Genomic DNA, 19,995 nt, shown 5'->3' with positions numbered 1-19,995 from the left:
GAAAACCCGATAACAGTAGGGCCCAAACACGATGGCCCTCCACACAATTCATAAAAATAAAACAAAGGAAATAAAATCAAATCGTGGAGGCCTGTCGTTAGGCCATATACTTGAAGCTCAGGTTCTTGGTGTTGGCTCTTGCCTCATGCCGTTGATGCTCGCGAATTGTTGCCCGGTTTTCCAAATGGTCCTCCATCGTTTCGTCATGTGTTTACGTCTCGATTTATCTAAGAAAAGCTAAACTACTTTCTTTGTCCTTCTCATCCCTATGTTTCAACCCATCATTTTCATCATGTCTCATATTCAGACCCTCTTACCATATCATAAACCCAAATATTGAGCCCTAATTTATATAGTTCATCTTATCATTCCCCCTTATCCTATCATCACCACTTCACACCTTCCTCCCTCCCACTCTTTCGTTTTCACTAGCTTCATTCATATTCTACTACCTACTTGTGTCTTGGTACAAGCTAAGGGAGACGGTAAAGGAAATTTTGGACATGGAGGATCACCAAGACCTTAGAGTGATTTGACTAAGTTTGGCAAGAAATGATGCTCTTAACACTGCTAATAAGAATATCATTCTGGGAATACAAGGCACTATTGATTACATATGAGAAGCCAAGTGCATCCAAAAAAAATTATGTGATGCACATAATACACAATTTAAGGATGAAACAAGGGCAATTGGTTGCCAAACGTATTAATGAATTAAGTGGAATTATGTTTGGTAATGACATATAAATTCCTCATATTACTGTATTCTCTATAAAATGTCAGTTTATAATGGCGACGGTACTCAGCACATCATCGAGAAGTAGATAGTTCAAATTAAAGACATTCAAGATTTGTAGGTGACTGAAAGTATTCAAATAAGGGAGAGCCGTAGATATGATTCTTTAGGTCTGGCATTTTTCTGAAGAAAAATCGGAATAGTCTGAATGGAAATTATAAATTGTATAAATTTTATTATAATAAAAGACAACTAAGAATCTTAAGAGCCACAAGTTATATGTTGAAATTGTGAGAAGGGGGCATTGCAGAACTCAATCCAAGGAACCAATGAATAACGATGATGTAATTAAATTGTTAGTGTAATAACTAGGCGAATCAGTATCTACTCCACGAACTGAGAAGCTACAACAAAGCATGATTCTCCTCTTTTTTGGAAGATGGTCTCATTGAGTTGTGGATCCTACACTACGGTTCATCTTTTCATCACACACAGAAAACTTATGTGTTGGATTATCTTGGGAAAGTTATGCCTGGGGGTGAATTAGTCCTTTTTTAAAATTATATGTTTTAACGCAAGCCTAAATATGTTATCTAACACATCTATTGTATTCAGATTGAAGCCTATTGACACATATTTTTATGCAGGTTACGGAAAGTTGTGAACTCTTGTAACTGGGATATCCAATCTGGAGCTCATTAAAATCCTAACCCAAGTTTAATAACCCCTGAGAAAAAACACTTTTGATAACATGCAAAATAACTTTTAAAACTCATACATATTATATAAATATCTGTGTCCAAATGTCCATATTTCCACGTTACATGGTTTAAACTGAAAAAATAACCTTTACTGTGATTTTATGATTCCTTCAAATCTTTAAGATATTTTTACATAACATTTTGACTTTAGTTTCCTTAAGAAATTCATTTTTCAGGATAGAAAATATTTTCTTAGAAGTAATAAAGGCATTTAATATTTTTTTTGGATTTTTCCATATTTTCTTACAAACTTCAGACCAAAATTTGTTAAGAAAATATTTTCAAGAAGTATATTTCACAATTATTAAATGCATTTCATAAGTACTTTTTGGGGATTAAACCTCAACGCCACGTGTTATGTATAATTTGTCTATCCTTCAGCCAATGATTGATGCTGCCAATCATTCGACACAGAATAACTATGACATTGTGCTTCGTGATGCCTTAATTATTCAATCAATGCTTACATTTTTGTAGATGTGGTGTGTGGGATGAGATCCACACTTCTTTTTTAATTATTAAATGCAATCATCATGCTTATTTGGCCCAATGAAAAAAATGATTTACTTTTTTCGGAAATAGATGCACACAGAATGAATTATGACTATTTTGAATACAAAATTAAAAATCTCATTTTTGCATAAATTATGCTGCAACGCCAATGCAGATCATAATATGTGCACACTCTCAGACGTCCAGCAGGAAATGAATGGTCACCTTGTACATGAAACCAACAATTCAATATGGATCGACAATGGTAAGTATGCAGGATGAGTGAAGTTTATGGAACTAAAGGCATGAAAAATCTGAGACACATATTCACATTAAAAGGACTTAAGTCTATTAATTTAAAACTGTGTGAAGCAGGTATTCTTGGGGGAAAATGCCAGTTTCCAAACATATAGAGGACACCCATAATGGGCTTAATCGCATAACCGATCAGCCCAAACGCCAACACGCTATGCACAAAGTAAAGTTCAAATTTTCAAACTACACTACACAAAATGGGCCATCCCAAATTGGGGAACTGCCCCCCATCCTCAAAGACCACAAATCCGGATGATGTGTCCTGCCAAAGGGCCACGCCATAGTATCCACATCCATTTTTTTCCACATCCCTGCCATGCAAGAAAATTCTGGAAAATCATTTTTTTGGTCTTAGGACGCTAATCAGTCGAAAGAAGGATGATGCTTTCGGGAGGACCAAATGGGACTGAACAGACATCTTTTTGGTCATCTGCCCACAGCATTTTCTTTCATCCAAATCATCATCTTTCCATGTTTTGTCATCGTCATGGCTTTATCACCAGTCATGGTCTGTCACTCGCGCTAGATGAATCATTGAACAGATGATGGGAAAATGAATCGAGAAATAGACTAATATCCAAATAGAGGGTGAGAGAAAAAAATCAAGAGAGAGAAAAAGAGTGAGTGGGAGAGAGAACACTACTGAGAAAATACAAGAGAAAGAGAGAGAAAGAGAGAGAGAGCAAGCGAGAGATAGAGAGAGAGAGAGAGAGAATGAGAAAGGGTGGGAGTGAACAGAATAACATGTGTGAGACAGATAGAGAGACCAAGAGGGAGAAGAGAGGGACATTGAGAGATTGAGAGTGAAATAGGGGTACATAGAGTGACAGCGAGAGAGGGAAAAGGAGTGATTGAGAGTGAAAGAGAGGTAGAGATATTGACAATGAGAGAGAAGAGAGAGACATGGAAAGCAAAAAAGAGGGAGAGGGAGAAAGACAGATTGAGAAAGATAAAGTGAAAGAGAGGGAGAAAATGAGAGAGAGGGATGATGAGAGAGATGAGAGAAAAAGTAAGATAGAGAGAGAGAGAGAGAAACAGAGAGAGAGGGAGAAAGAAGGAACGAGAGAGGGAAAGAGAAAGCGAGAAACAAAGAGTGTGTGTGAGGGATAGTGAGAGAGCGATGTTGACAGCAGTACATTGACGATAGTCTCATTCAACAACCATTGCCCTTTCCTTTAATGATGGCCCATAGTCCATGTTGGATTATGTGCCTTGGTTCAATCATGGAAAACAAGTTTTTTTATGAGTGCGGAAGCCATTTTCGATTATAAATCCATCTTTAAAATCATACATCAAATGTACCTTTTGGGAAATTTGTTCCACCCTTGACTTGTTCACTCTGAGATTTTTCAAAAGTTGTTCACGTGCCAAACTGCTAGAAGTACCCATGCAATCACATTGCTCTTGGATCTCCACTTCTTCTCCGCCAACTCTTCTTGAAGATTTTCTCACCATGAAGACTCTCTCCATAGTTGAGTGGAGAAGGGATAAGAATGGATAAAGGGGGCTGCCAACTCTAGTTGGCATGGGTCCTTAAAATGGGTGTCGCTTCCCATATTTATATTTCACTTAACGTTTTCTCAAAAACCCCATAAAGTAAAATGCATTCACCAATTCCCCTATGACCTTATGAGTGTGACACTCTAGGCCCATGTATCATTCCAGTTAGTAACCTTAGTGGCCCAATAATAATTATTGGGCACGCTTATTAATTAATTATCCCAACGTATAGACTTATTAACCAAGGATTCATTTAACCCAATTGATGGGTTAAGTTTCTAGCTCGTTCGGTACCAAGCTACACCTCCTACTCTAGAAGATATCGAGTAGTGTTCAAATTCTCTCATGGAACCTTTACCGTATATGCATAATCATTCATGCACATGAGACTCTCAAATGACTTAGGATATGGTTGATCATCAAACCCTAATATGTCATTCGATTAGTATTGATGCTTGGTAGGGATCATTGGAGAATGTCTTCTCCAATATCTTCGCCACCCTGGCAAGGGATTTAGCTACATCATATACCTTGAGTTAATCACCTCTTATATCGAGGGCAGATGATCCCATCTTGATCACTCGTTCATCTTCGTGAGCTTCTTCGTACATCTCAGCTATGACTTGTTTGAATCCTATGGTTAGAGACTTGTAAGTCGTAGTCAAAATCTAATCATCCATCCACGATATGTCATTGGTGTCTCAGGTCAATAGATCACTTATAAAACCACGACATGAATCAACCTGATTGATGTTTAGGTATGATACCATTTAGGGATTCTTCGAATCAATCCGGTGAACTATTTCTCCAAAGAGCACCCACTATATGTCCTTAGTGTCGCCACATTGATAGCCACATGATCAGATATACTTATTGTATAAGTACAATTAAATAGTATTATTCTATCTGGATAATTCGATATCCGTCTCGACTATCCATTGAATAGGAATGCTTAGAATACATGTTTAAGGACTAGCGATCAATGTATTATGATCTCGTCATAATTCATTAGGTCACTGCACATATTAATGGACTTCGTTATAAACATGACAATGGAATAATAATGAATTAATATTTTATTTAATGAACTTAATAAAAATATGGTGGTGGTATTTGGCTTGATGGTCACATTATATCCATGAGTCCCACTTAGTGAAAATCTTTCCTTGTTGATGATCATCATCATCTGCATCCATGATGGTCTTTGTCCAGTTCAAACACAATATCACCCTCATGCACGATGGTCGTGGACCTATTCAAGGTTGTTGTCATCTCCATCACTGACGTCAATTATTGCCTCTATTAATGATGTTTGTCATCCATGTCATCTATGCTAATCATCATTGATCATCATAGTTGTCATCCATGGTCTTCTCCCTTGTTGTCGATGTTGGTTATCCCACAATGTTGCTGGTCATTGGTTAATGTTATCATTGTTGGCAACATTCATTATTCTCATCAACGGTCATTACCCTTGTCATTATTGGTTGCCATCCCCATTGTTGATGTTGCCCATTGTCCCAACTAGGCCATTGTCATTGAAAGTTGTCACCCTTATGATTCACACTCATTATCCTTGCTGTTCATGGTTTTCATCCTGGTCGTCAACTATCATCATCCCTAGTATCAGCGCTAGGTATTTCGTTGTCGGCGGACATCATCTTCAGCATCAACGGCCAGTGTCCCTGTCATCCACACTAACCATACCCATCGATAGTGGACATCATTTGTATCATTGATGGCCATTGCCCCCATCATCAATGGTCATCATTTGCGTTGTCGGTAGACATCGTCTAATAAAACTTAAATTTGGTCATTGTTAGATTTTGAGTTTAATCATTAAAATTTATAAAGTGATATTCACATAATAATTCTAGACAATGGATGAGTATGGGTTGTCTCTGTAGGGAACATATTTTAGGGATTTAATGCTCTTTACATGATGATTCAAGAGAGGTGATACAAATACATATGGTGTATGAAGTAGTCGTGAACAACAATAATATGATGGTAACTGTTTAATGACTAGGAAATGAACAACAATATGATGTGAGGATAGGCACATTTGGATGGTTGAGTCCAAATGAAACCGAACACGATGGACAAAGATGTGAAGAGGTGATAGTGGAATGAGATTGTGAATAGGGGAGGAAAATGTGATGGATGGATGACTTAGGATTTGCAAAGAGGACAAAATTAAGATCTGAGATGGATTAGCAAGATAGAATGACCGATGAAGATTGTGAGATAGAAATGATGAAGCAGGTCATATAGATCTAAATAATGGATATGATAAAGAATAATAAGGTAAGACAAGACACTAACCTTAGATCCCTATGTTCCGTAGGGATGAAAGTGATTCCCTGATGCAGACAAAGCACACAAGGCACCAAGAAACCTTGGTGGATCTTCAAAAATCTCATTCTCTTTCAGTCAGCATCTCTGGGGGAAAGTGAGTTCAAAGATAATTTTTTACGAAGATGGGAGGCCAATTTAAAGATCCAATGGATATAGGAGATAAATATGAAGTTGCAATTGAATTTTCAGGTGGATCAGTGTTCTGGATTGTTGTATATCAAGCGTTGAAGTTGGAGAATTCTTAGATGTTGATTTACTCCAAATATTTTGCCAATGTCATGTCATTTAGTTATTCCTTATTTACAAATACTCCCTGGCGATTGGAGATTTTAACATGTCAGTATCAACCGATGGCTCCATTGCACCACACATCCATAGGCATATATGACAAAAGAAGAAGACAAAAAGACATTATTTCTATTATGATGCATGTGTGATGAGGCACATCATCATGTGCCACATACTATGACTTTTATCCATAACTAATGCCTTTAAGACATGTTCATGATGCATGTCTTTTGACATGTGTCAGCGCCGCTTTCCTCATGGTCGGTCATTGTCCAACTCATAGATGGTCGTTGTCCATCTTGTCAATAGCTGTTGTCCCCACTGGCAGCTGGGATTGTAAATTGTGGATGATACTGTCATCCACATCGTCAACAATCATCGTCCCCATCTTCTCTGTCTACAATGGTCCTTTCGTATTTTTTAAAATTTAAATACTCCTTCACAGTTCAGTCATACTAAATGTCATCAACTCATTCAGTCATCCATCCATCTGTTGGGACAATGAAGGATGATGAAAATAGACGGAACGAATGACATTCCGTCATCCGTCCAACAAGCTGAGGCCCGACTACAGAACGGCAGCTGTCATCCGTCACGTCACACATCACGGTGACCGCAACATGACGGATGACGTGATGGTGACGGTGACGAAATTAATTGCCCGTGACGGTGACAGTGACGGATGACGAACTGGGCATGACGGTGATGTAACAATGACGGGGGACCTTGGACGGGTGACGTGACGGGACGACCATCATGGATGGCGGCCGTGACAGATTTTTTAAAACTTTAAAAATGGCCAAAAAAGCTTGAAGATCTTTATACTTAAGCTTTCCGACGTCCGAGATTTTCCCACATGGCGCCGCTAACTTGATTTCTTGGCATTTTGCAAAAAGGTCCCTGCATTAATTCGCATGCGCACAATTACACACTTAAAAATAATTTGAGATATGCCCCTCTGATTCTCTCTCTTCCATATTTCCCTAAGAAAAACCATAGAAAATTCTCCTCTATGGTTTTCTCGTCACATCTGGCGGTGACGCTGCAGGGAGGGATGTGTGACGCAAATATGATGGATTTTTCCAAAATCCATGGACGTGCGATGGGACGATGACGTGACGAACTTTCATCACGTCACCGTCCACCACGGTTCGTCATCCGTCCCGTCACGTACGCGGGACGTGCCGTTCCCTAGTTCAAGAAACCCATACGCAAAGCCCAAATGGGGCATCGATACGGCCCAATTAAGGCCTGTCATCACCAAAGACGGACGACTATATATATATATTCACACGGTTGTATGAAAGGAATGAAGAAATTTGGTAGAACAAAAACCTTGAAGAAGAAGCTAGGGCATGGAGCGAAGGCACGAACACCATCTCTTCCGGCGTTCCTCGCCTTCAGCCACAGCTCGCGGAATCGGCATTTTCGGCGGTAGGCGGCGGTGGAAGGCCTCCACGGCGGCGCCGACGCCGTCTTCTCGCGCGATCAGCTTCGAGAACTCGGCGGCGCGCCTCCTCACCTGGACAGGAGAAAAAACGAATCAGGTCTCTCTTTCTTTGATCTGAGCGGAGAAATTAGCGCTGATCTTGTTCTTGATTCGTTGCTGGAGACTTAGAATCTAGCTAGATCCGAAGATTTTTGAATTTTGTTGATAGAATCAGGCGTACCACGGGATTAAGCAGGAATCTGATGGATTTGGAAAGGTTTTCGGCGGTTAGCTGAGAGATTGGGATCGGCAGCGGTCCTAGGCCTTTCTCGTGGATCTTCTTGCCCCAGAGGAATTGGTCTCCGAAGAAAGCCACCACAGCCGTTGGACACTGGCGAAATCATCAACCAATAAAATTGTGATGATCATCGTCATTCAAGCGTACAGACGATGACGATGATGGTTTTTTGATGATGAAAGGAGGGAGATGGAATGTACCCCGGCCCTTAGCCCCGTTGCTGTCGTTCCGGCTCCCCCATGATGAACCTGAAAGGTCAAAATATAGTTCGATTACAAGGTTGAACAGGTATTTGGGGTGAAAAAATTAAAAATTCAATACATTTTCTGCAAAATCAGAGCTTGAGGGCTTACAACTGCAGCGCATCGCGGAAACAGCCACTCGTGTGGACATTCCTCGATCGGGTAAATCTCATCTGTAATCGCCTGGGCTAAACAAAGAATATCAAGGAGATATTTCGATCAGAACAGAGTTTTTCAATAATAGGGTCAAATCAAAGGGAATTTCATACTGGTTACGAGGTTTCCCCATCCTTTGCTGATTATTCCTCTCTGCCCAGTCTGCTTCAGAGCCTCTTTGATCATCTCAACTGTTCTACGCGCATCCTGGAGAGGCTTCAGTCAGAGATTCCAAACAAGTGTCAGTGAATTGGACAGCATTAAGCATGGAAAATTAGAACTCATCGGGTTATAAATATCGTGAATAATGCCTATTTTAGCTCACCATGCTGCCAAAGCCAACGTAGATGGGTTTTGGGCCGACCTCTAGCCACTCCCGGAGCTCTTTCTTGGGTTGATAATCCAAACCAAGATCCAAGAAGCAACTTCCTACAACATCTACCAATGGACCCCAATCTGCAAAATCAAGTTTCTCAGCGTCAAGGTATTGTAATGTTTATTTCCATCAATTATATAAGTTAATGATTTTTCTTTAAATGTGTCAATAGATTGATGTTAAATTCAGTAATCATTTTTTTTTTACTTGGGCTCAGCAACCAAGAATGTTAACCCGAAAAAGAAATGAAAACATTTAACTTACCATGCGGCTTCGGCAGAAGGTGAGGGCTCCACATGTATGCGGTCGGTAAATGAGATATAGATACATGATATGTGCTGAAGTATGCCACGGGGGATAGCTTCAGCGTCTTAGTTCTGAAGTCATTTATAAGATCCCCGATGATTCTCGAAAGTACAAGGTCCAACAGAAGATATGATATCTGAGTTTGTAGTTTAAGAAGGGGATCATGAGAACATATTCATCATTCATGTACATTGTGGAAACAGGGCCATTTACATACCCGGTAACAAGGTCTGAGTGGCATTGGGACAAAACTATGTGGAAACGAGCTCGTTGGCCTGCCCATCGACTTCATAGTAAGTCGTTGCATTACAAAAATAAAATTAAGAAAAAAAGAGTGTGTGCCTAGTAAAACGGTTGTCGAAATTGAAACGCGTGGATAGATGAATTTCACACAGGATGCTAGCAGCAAGAAAAAAGGGAAGTTTGAACCGGGGCTGGAACGCAGTAAATTTCTCGGCTGTAAATTATATTCAATTTACTGAAACACATGATCATTAAACTATTCTTAGGGAGAAATTGCAAAAGCCCATGTACGATTTCATTTTCTTAAAGGCATGTAAAGAACGTTTCCTATTTACCTAGAGAACCTATTTTTCGAAGGAATAAACGTGAATATTTCATTTTCAATCACTGCTTTCAGCGAGTTATAAGTTGATTAAAAAGGTGCCACGAAAAATAGTAAAGTATTTCTATACGACTAAATAATTCCCTGGAAAGAAGATACAAATAAAATAAATTTCCAGTGTCGAGATGGGGCTGACATTGAATATTGAAAAAATCAGGAGCACTCACGTCCAAGGCATTGTGAAGAATATGTGAATCGGCACTCCTAGAGCTTCAGCGATATGCGCATGGCCTGAAGGACGGTAATATGTTCAGAACTCTTTGTAGGCGTTGTAAAATACCATATTATTACGCAGAAATATAAAAAGAAAGATTTTCTTCAGATATTCATTCTTCCTAAATATTTGCACGTATTCTCAACAACGAAAATTTTACATTTTGCCTCACTGTGAAGCTGTCTGTGTTAATTACTCTATTGCAGTCATATTAATGAACGTAAGTGATCTTCATTACCATAAGCTGGGGCGTTCGCAATGATAGCCTGTGCTTTAAACTGGGCTCCCGTGTCTGGGTCAGGCTCTGTGCATGCAGGTAGTAATGAATGAATAATCGCTTTCATCTGTTTCTTCAGTTTGGATATTTCTGTCATAGCAGACGTCAGAAGGCCTTTATTTCTGGCCATATCTGTAGAATAAAAATAGTGACCATCAGATCCAAATAAGGTAAGCAAATAACTTCCCATACCCCCAAGATCTGAATTTATTCATTTTGTGTCAGCAGAAAACTAAAGATAATCAGGAGCGTATTTTACGGCTGGCTCACTGTATGATTCATCTGAAATAATACAAAGGAAAGAAAAATAATACAGAACTTCAAATTGCAATATTTCAGGGCATCATTTTCCATAGTTACCGGCTGCGGGGCAAGGTTCGACAGAATCGACTCGTGGGGCCAGTAGATCATCAAAAGGACTACACATAAGTTGGCTTTCAGGTCTGAAAATAGAATTCTTCATGCAGGAATAAATTCAAGGGTTAACACAAGAGTGTCAATCCCATGAATAATGCAGTGTGGCTTACTTCATACGAGTGAAATGAGGGACTAAAGTTAGACGGCCCCAGGCCTGGTTTGTATGATCCAATATAAAACTGGCGGAGAGAAATGCAATGGTAACTTTTGTGTTCTTCCTTGTGTCTAAACCTAACAGGGCACATGGCTGGCTGCTGCTCTGAATATTACGATCTTGGCGTAACGTAAGGATCAAGTATTAATTCAGAGGATTCTCAAGAAGATTGCCAAAAATTCTAGCAAATCAGGCAGTAGAGTTTCACAAGATGTTCAAAGGAGAAGAACAGTAGCACCGGATTGGAAGAGTCACCGAATCGGTCTCTCTTCTGTAGTATGCCGAAGACGTGCCGGATTGGATCGCCCACGTCCTACGAGCTGAGGATCTCCAGCTCCTGATGAAGCAACAGATGACCTTGAAAGAAAATGGTCCCTTTACATAACATAATTTGCAATAACATATGAGTTATTTTTCTTAATTTGCAATAACATAGTCAATCAGACATGCTGATTGATTATGTTATTGCAAATTAAGAAAAATAACTCATGAAGTTACATTGACCACTGGTAACGAGAAGAGAGTGATATTCTCATGGTTGTAAGAATGCAATCATAAGGAATTCTTAGTTTCATAGCTTCATAAGCTTAACCATAACAAAGGCATACATACGGTCTATAGAAAACTTCAGCATCAGACGAAAAAAGTCGCACTAATACTTTGATTTCGGCTAGATATGCTAAAATTCCAGGCAGGGGAGATTTAAAAAAAAGATATATTTTTTTTCGATAAGAGGTCATTACGTCCACACATGATCATCGGATCGCCACCCAACGGGTAAAAGTCAACGCCAGCAAACTTCACAAATGAGCGGTAAGTAGCATGCGTTGCCAATCTGACACGATGTCCGAATTCCTGTCGAAGAATATTTTTATACAAAAAAGTAAATTATTTAATACATGAAGAGAAAATGCGAGATATTTTAATATACGCGAATTGGCACAAAATATATTTTTCTCAACAAGAAAATTATTCAAAATTAATTTCTAGGACATAGCAAAATGACCAGTCGATCGATAGATAAGATCATACCTGAAGTTTCCTCGCCAATGCTATAAACGGTTGAACGTCTCCTCTGGTTCCAACAACTAGTATCACAATAGTCAATTTTGGAATGGGTTTTGTTAATAAATCTGATGAAGATTTGCTTGGAACATCCGCTAATATTGAATTAATGGAATCAGGGGCTCGGAGTTCTGGCCCAACATGAACATCTTGCGCAGCATCAACCAGAACTTCATCTTTTTTTATCTTCATCAAATTCGCGACCATAGTTTTCTGAAATTTTTTTTAGAGAATTTCACTTCACGATCTGTTCTTAGAGAATAGAAGATGATAGAACTTTGAATAATAGGATAACTACTTCAATAAACGGAAGTGATGACGAAAACACGAAGAGAAGAAAGACGAATTGTTCATTGATGCGCACCTCTTCACGCTCAGAAATTCTGTCAAGTTTCCAATCATAATAACCATTTTCACCTTTCCCCATCTTATTTGAAGTCATTAACTCTTGCTTTTCGTTAATCTGTTCATCGCTATTGGAGAGTCCGGGAGAAGTTTCGATGTAGTCTGAAATGAGATCAAAGTAGAGAAACAGACAATTAGAAACGTTGTTTTCGATGGATTCTTCAATCAATGATTGGGAAGAGAGGAGGCCAGCAACTGAAGAACAATTATCTTGAACGGGATCACGCGATCTCAAATCAAGTCAAACAATGCGATAAATACCGTTCATCTGAATAAAAATCACATCGGATATGATCCTAAACCAATGAGACTTGAAGAGATTTCCATATCAGTGATCTTACCTTGATTGCCCGCCTCCAAATTTGAAGACGTCGAGATCTCCGCCCTCTGCTCTTCCCCTTCCCGAAACCTAATCTTATCATCGAAGACTACGGCGTTGTTGACTCCCAATTGCCATGTGCTACGACAATCCATCAATTAAACGAGTAGAACAGCAGAGCGGCTTTCTAAAATCAGGGATCTCCGAGCTATGAAGCGAATTGAAGAGATTCGGAATTCCGCTCTGGCGATAATAACTCCTCGTCAACTCCTCCATCGACATGTCAAACATCGCATTCATTGATCTTGCGCCACAACAGAGCTTCGGTAGATCATCGCCGGTAGATAAGTCAACCAATTAACGTAGCACGCCATGAATCTACCCGCCGTAAACCCTAGATCAAGATAAAATAAAAACAATATAAAACATCTGCGCCGTTAGAACTCTTGATTCCCCCCAACCATTTTAGTTGTAGATCATGAGTCAACTACTGTAAATTTGAGTATATCAGTACAACCAAGCCAAGGGTCGTGCTCGTAGACCAATCTGTTTGTGCCCTGTACTCCATTGTGGTTTTATATAGACGATGATGCAGGTTGCTGTGCACGCCTCCCGACATGTGCCACTTGGGAGGCTCATCAGGGATGAGGACAGGTGCAAATAGTTGGCTCTCAACTAGGGAAATGTACGTCAGATATCCGTCCGATGTCGGATATCCAAAAGAAATGTGGACAATGTCTGGTATTGGACGGATTTCGTCTGGCAGATGTTAACGGATATCAGGGACAGATATCGAATGGGTAAGGACGAGGCGGATCTCGGATACCGGACATTGGATTTCGATATCCGGAAATCGGAACTGGTATCTGGATATCGAAATCCGATATCTGGTTATTTTTTTATCCGGAATCCTGTAATCCCATACAACAAAATTAAAATTATGCAGGGAATGTATTTTTGTCCCGTTTTGCACAGAAGTCCATGTTTTAAGTTGTTTGCGCAGACAAACCCAGTCCGTAAAATAATTGGAGATATGCCCCTCTGATTCTCTCTCCTCCGTATTTCCCTCAGAAAAACTATAGAAAAATCCAAATTAATTTGATAAGTTCCTATAAATATTTTTATTGGAGTTTTACACCTGCAACGTGTGACCAAGAGCTGTTTTAAGGGCATATTTGTAAGGAAAATTTAAAAAGTGTCCCTCCGACTTTAGAAACTACTCTAAACTCCTATTTTCTTTATACTTATATCATGTTTCTAATTAAAGTTTCATATTTTCCTCAAATAAAAAAAACTGAAAATTTTAATAAATTATAGAAAAATCTAGAAAATTCAGTAATTCATCCCCACATTAGTTAACCTTACATTTAATTATTAAAAATCCAATTTCCTTTTAAATAGACTTGTTTCAGGCTCAAATAAATTCCATAAAATTCATAAATTAACCATAAAATCTAATAAAATCAGAATTCACTTGGAATAATGATTAACATATAAATATATGATGCTGATCCTATTTTAAACTCTTTAAATGGATGAAAATGTGCTAGTTACTTGAATTAAATATATTATGATTTAGATGAGAAAGTGGCTTATATGTTAATTTAATTTGAAACTAATATATAATTATGGTGGTTGTAAATCTTAAGACATCACGGTAAAAATGGTAGGAACATTATTCATTAGGTGTTAGGTGGGCTTATTAGGAGGAAAAATAATATGACTTCGGGATTAAATTGCTCATTAGTCAATTGGATCTGGAAGTAGATAATACTTATAGAAGTTGTAATTCTTAGTTCATTATGTTAAAAATTTTGGATCATTAAGTGTTAGATGTTATTAGTAGTAGAACAGAATATTATGATTTAGAGATTGAGTAGCTTATATGTTAATGTAAACTGCTAGTGATATATAATTATAGAGGTCATAAAATATAGGATATTACATTATAAATTTTAGGAAAATTATTCATTAGTTGTAATTATTAGTAGAACAGAATATTATGTTTTAGAGATTGAGTAGCTCATATGTTAATTTAATCTGGTAGTAATATATAATTATAGAGGTTGTAAAACTTAGGACATTATGTTATAAATTTTAGGGACATTATTAATTAGTTGTTATTAGTAGTAGAACAGAATATTGTGTTTTAGATATTGAGTAACTCATTTGTTAATTTAATCTGGTAGTAAATAATAGTAATTTGAGATGCTGCTATATACCATTTTAATTTTACATTCCATATATGGATAAGTACAAAGTAGCACGTATACTTCTACGTATAACTATATTTTCCATCTTTCATGGTTAACCTGTAGTGTTTAATCACAAATTTCATAAACTATCCGAAGTTTTTATTATACTCTCTACACTATATGTATTTCTGAATTTTGAATTTTTAAAAATTGCTATACTTTTAAGGCCAAATATCATGCCGAAAAAATCCGAGATACTAATATATAATGTTTAACTTTACATTCACTACATGGATAAGTAAGGCATTAAGTAATGTTATATTTTCAGAACTATAGAATGTTAAGAAGCTTGACAAAATAATTTTGCAACAAAAGAAGCTTCTTTTGTAATCTTTTGCCAACAAAATAATCCCTCCATCATAGTATTTCTTTTCTCCATGAGTCCATCAAAGGTTTTTACTTGCTCGGTCATCACCTACATAGTCAAAGACAACAAATAAAACGTGATGATTATTTAAAATATGCATTATAGGGGGGAGATGTTAGGGATGTGTACCTCAACATGATGCAACTACCCCATCTTCGCCATCCTCACCATCCAAATCCAGCTCGACATCATTATACCATCACTTATTTTCCGCACGCAGCCAAATCTTCATAGTGATGAGTGTTTCAATGCTTATTAGTGATAAAAGTGCTCTCTTGTACGTGACAATAGCATGCCTCGTAGAGAATGTTCGTTCAGTAGGACCACTCGTTGCATATATGAACAATAATTTTCTTGTAGTTGAGGCAAGTAAGGGGAAAAACTCCCTCATCAGGCACAACCTCTGTCAGATATTGGCTGAAGTCATCTAAGGCTGACATCACTGACACGGGGATACATTGGACGTTTTGCATAGTGCTCTATAGCCAAGAGCCCAACTTTCTTTCTTTTGGGTGATCCATTTCAGGAGGACTAGTCATTGCATTTGTTTGCAAGTCACATGGCAAGATAGATCGTATATATGCGATGGTTGACTCTTTGACGCTCTCACGGAGCATGGACCCTTTGTGTAATGGGTCCATTAATGTCTTTGTAGTGATTGCTCCATTCGCCCATAGGGTTTCCACTTATAGAGCTATTGTGTTTTGCATCATCTTACACGCTTGCGCCACGTTGTAGCGATCCCCTTCATGCAACCGTCGCACACAGGAGAAGAAGGTTCCCTCAATTTTTCTGACTACCTCCTCCATATGTTGTAGAAGACCATATGTTGTAGAACACATCACATATGGCCGACGTCTCTATCCGAAAAACATGATCAGTAGAAAGAGAAGTGCCCAAGAATGCTATCAAATTCTTTCACCAACTCCCACTCATCCTTCGACATCTTCGTCAACTCCCCTTTTTTGCCAAACTCTTTGATACTTCATCAATCACATCACATTTCTGCACAACAGCAGATAACATAGCATATGTGTTGTTCGACCAGGTCAGACATTCTAACATGACCATGTTACTATCTTCAACTTTAGGGTCATCTTCACATGCTTTCGCATACTCCTCTCATTGCTGAGCAGAGCTTCAAATGCCACGCACTAGAGTATGCACCTTTGAACTGCATCTACCAAGTATAAAAAATGACATGTTCCATCATTGTCTTCAACTGCTACAAATAAATCTCATGCAAGTTGTCCTCGTCATTATCAAACTAATCAGGTTCTTGTCCACATCACCTTGTTCGGACTCTAATTCTTGGGCCGAAGGAATGCCAAAGCTTTTAATTGCCGCTTGGATGACAATGTTAAATATTTGTGCAACACATGGATGCGTTGCTTGGCGCTAAACGTCGGGTTAACGCTCTTAATCTTCTTTGCAATCACTGACAACATCCTCTTATTAGCAGAGGAATTATTAGTAGTCACAACATAAACCTTCATAAATACATGTTATGTATAAAATCACATGTTTAACTTAAAACATAAGTTTGTTTCGGAATGATGATCTTTTGTTGCAGGCAAAATTCTTCCAACACCGCGATGGATGCCATAGTCTCCCCATCATGCTTCCCGAGGATCTCTAGAATGTCAAGTACTCGCTCCCGATACACCCACTTCTCGTCCACCCATTGAACGGTGATGCCTAGAAGACCAGTACTGTTCTCCGCAGTCCATCTGTTTATAGTGAGAGACACTCGGTCGACATTATCCTTCATGCGCAAGTCAAACTTGAATTCTTCATCTTCTTCAAATCTTCATTTCAAAGCTTCTTCAACTCTTCATTCATGCAGCCAGGCATTTGGATCATCCACTGCTTCATCACCTTCACACTTGGGGATCCAAGTCCAAGTGTGGCGCGTAGCGCCACATCTCTTTGATTCCTACATTCAAAGTGATGCTCCAAGGGGAATTCGCTAGGCATATGAAACGTGTAATGACATCCTTTGTCTCATTAGGGGTATGCCCCTTTAGAGGTCCTTGTCAGATTGCCCCTCCATGTGGTTGGTCATCCATAGCCTGGGTTATTAGTGGTTGCTGCTTATCGACAATGCCCTTTAGCTCCGCATGACGTGCAGGATGACAAGATTTGAAATGTCTCCAAAATACATTGGTGCTCTTGTCAGCTTGTCACTTGATTGCTTACTTCTTACTCTGAGGGTTCTTCCCATGGCATATTACATGCATAGTCCCCATCACCAATAGGTACGAAGTAGTCTATGATGACAGATCTGTTTGATCATGGATGACTCTGTGCAGCACGAGATGTTATGACGACGGTGTCCTAATGACCTTGGGATCCTGCCCTAGAGGTGACTTGGGATAGGGCATTATATCTAGATGTGTCCATTCTTCTGAGAACTATAATTTCGTTATCAACATTTTTTTCTACTAGATTACAGGAACGCATTACGATATGATATGCTAAAAAATGTAAACGAGCAGGACAGTATTGAAAATTTATACACAGCCTAACACAAAAAATGCAAGGGTAATCAAAGAATGATAAAACGAGTAAGCAGAAAGAGAAGACAAAAACAAAACTAGTAATTAAGAACACAAAAAAGATAAAAGAGAAGCATGAGGAACATGGATCTAGAGGAAGGAAAAGAAGAAGAAGAAGGAGAAGAAGAGAATAAGAAGAAGAAGAAGAAGAAGAAGAAAAAGGAGAGAAGAAGAAAAAGGAGGAGGAGGAGGAGAGAAGAAGAAGAGAAGAAGAAAAAGGAGGAGAAGAGAATAATAATAATAATAATAATAATAATAAGAGAAGAAGAAAAAGAAGGAGGAGAAGAGAAGAAGAAGAAGAAGAAGAAGAAGAATAAGAGAAGAAGAAAAAGAAGGGGAAGAAGTGGAGGAGAAGAAGAAAAGAAGAAGAATAAGAAGAAGAGAAGAAGAACAAGAAGAGAAGGAGAAGAAGAAGAAGAAGAGAAGAAGAAAAGAAGAAGAATAAGAAGAAGAGAAGAAGAACAAGAAGAGAAGGAGAAGAAGAAGAAGAAGAGAAGAAGAACAAGAAGAGAAGAAGAACAAGAAGAGAAGAAGAAGAAGAAGAAGAAGAAGGAGAGATAAAGTAGAGAAGAAGAAGAGAAGAATAAGAGAAGAGAAGAAGAAGATGAAGCAAACGATGAGAAGAAGAAGAGGAGGAGGAGAGGAGGAGAGAAGAAGAACAAGAAGATAAGAAGAAGAAGAAGAAGAAGAAGAAGAAGAGAATTAGAGGAAGAAGTGGTTTAGAGGAAAAAGAGGAGAAAGAGGAAGAAGAGAAGATGAGAAGAACAAGAAGAAGAGGAAGAAGAAAAAGAAGAAGAAGAAGAAGACAAAAGGAGAAGAAGACTAAGAAGAAAAGGAAGAAGGAGAAGAGAAGAAGAAAAGGAAGAACAAGAAGAGCAAGACAATATTGAAAATTTATACACAGCCTAACACAAAAAAATGCAAGAATAATGTAAGAATGATAAAAAAACTAAGCAGAAAGAGAAGACAAAAAAGGAAACCAGTAATTAATAACACAATACAGATAAGGCGGAAGCATGAGGAATACGAGGAAGAGGAAGGAAAAGAAGCAGAAGAAGAACCAAAAGAAGAGCAGTAGCAGCAGCAGCAGAAGACGAAGAAGAAACAGGAGGAGAAGAGGAGAAGAAGAAGAAGAAGAAGAAGAAGAAGAAGAAGAAGAAGAAGAAGAAGAAGAAGAAGAAGAAGAAGAAGAAGAAGAAGAAGAAAATAAGAGAAGGAGAAGAAACAGAAAGAGGAGAAGAGAAGAAGAAGAAAAATAAGAGAAGAAGAAGAAACAGAAAGAGAAGAAGAGAACAAGAAGAATAAGAGAATAAGAAGATAAGAGAAGAAGATGATAAGAAGAAGAAGAGAAGAAGAGTAATAAGTAAAGGAAGAAGGAGAAGAGAAGTAGGAAAAAAGGAGCAGAAGAAGAAGAAGAAGCAAAAGAATAGAATAAGAAGAAGAAGAAGAAGCAAAATAAAAAAAGAAGAAGAAACAAAATAATAGAAGAAGAAGCAGAATAGAAGAACAGAAGACGATGAAGAGAAGAAGAAGAAGAAGAAGAGGAGGAAGAAGAAGAAGAAGAGGAGGAGGAAGAAGAGGAATAAGACGAGGAGAAAATAGGAGAATTACAGGAAGAAGAGGATCAGCCAAAGAAGAGAATTAGCGGAAGAAAATGATGAAGAGGAAGAAAGGGAAAAAGGGAAGGAAGGGAAAGAAGAAGTAGTAGGAGAAGAAGAATAAGTAGAAGAAGACGAAGAAGTAGAAGAAGATGAAGAAGAAGAAGAAGCTGACCATTGTTCACGTTGTTGGCCCGTGCTGACCAGTGTCCATGCTGACTCCAACCAGTGGAGAAGAAGAAGCTGCCGCTGCCGCAGATGTCGCCATCGCCGCCTTGCCGCCGCCCGTCGTCAGCCAATGCTGCCTGATTAATTTCAAAAATTCGAAACGGATGTTGGATGAAAATAATTTAAGTTAGTCTATTTCGATATCCAACATCGATATTCAATATTGGCATCCTTCCCATGAGACGGAGGCGGATGATGACATCTAGATGGATGCCGATATCGGATATCGGTACTATAGCATGCGATATCCGATATC

General features: G+C 38.5%; 1 protein-coding gene and 1 long non-coding RNA gene across 3 annotated transcripts; one reads left to right on the top strand and one right to left on the bottom strand.

Annotated features, from left to right (window-relative positions):
• Positions 1-7,190: 7,190 nt before the first annotated feature.
• Positions 7,191-13,191, bottom strand: LOC144710860 (sterol 3-beta-glucosyltransferase UGT80B1-like). The gene is made up of 15 exons (XM_078584693.1): positions 12,756-13,191; positions 12,374-12,516; positions 11,977-12,222; positions 11,688-11,799; positions 10,335-10,505; positions 10,050-10,113; positions 9,475-9,532; positions 9,216-9,393; positions 8,901-9,031; positions 8,689-8,791; positions 8,531-8,607; positions 8,378-8,425; positions 8,121-8,270; positions 7,786-7,972; positions 7,191-7,350 (listed from the first exon to the last, which is right to left on the bottom strand). The coding sequence occupies exons 1-14, from the start codon at positions 12,886-12,888 to the stop codon at positions 7,799-7,801; spliced, it is 1,788 nt and encodes a 595-aa protein (XP_078440819.1). The 5' UTR covers positions 12,889-13,191; the 3' UTR covers positions 7,191-7,350; positions 7,786-7,798.
• On the top strand, positions 8,918-11,006 carry LOC144710861 (uncharacterized). 2 transcript variants are annotated; one of them, XR_013583430.1, is made up of 4 exons: positions 8,918-9,059; positions 10,040-10,123; positions 10,303-10,412; positions 10,713-11,006. It is a non-coding gene; the product is annotated as an uncharacterized LOC144710861 (long non-coding RNA). The 2 variants fall into 2 exon arrangements; XR_013583429.1 differs by lacking the exon at positions 10,303-10,412.
• Positions 13,192-19,995: the final 6,804 nt, after the last annotated feature.

This window comes from Wolffia australiana, chromosome 13, assembly GCF_029677425.1.
Source record: "Wolffia australiana isolate 7733 chromosome 13, ASM2967742v1".
Classification (NCBI taxonomy): domain Eukaryota; kingdom Viridiplantae; phylum Streptophyta; class Magnoliopsida; order Alismatales; family Araceae; genus Wolffia; species Wolffia australiana.
Note: the sequence above shows the minus strand (reverse complement) of the source record. Positions and strands in the feature narration are given on the sequence as shown.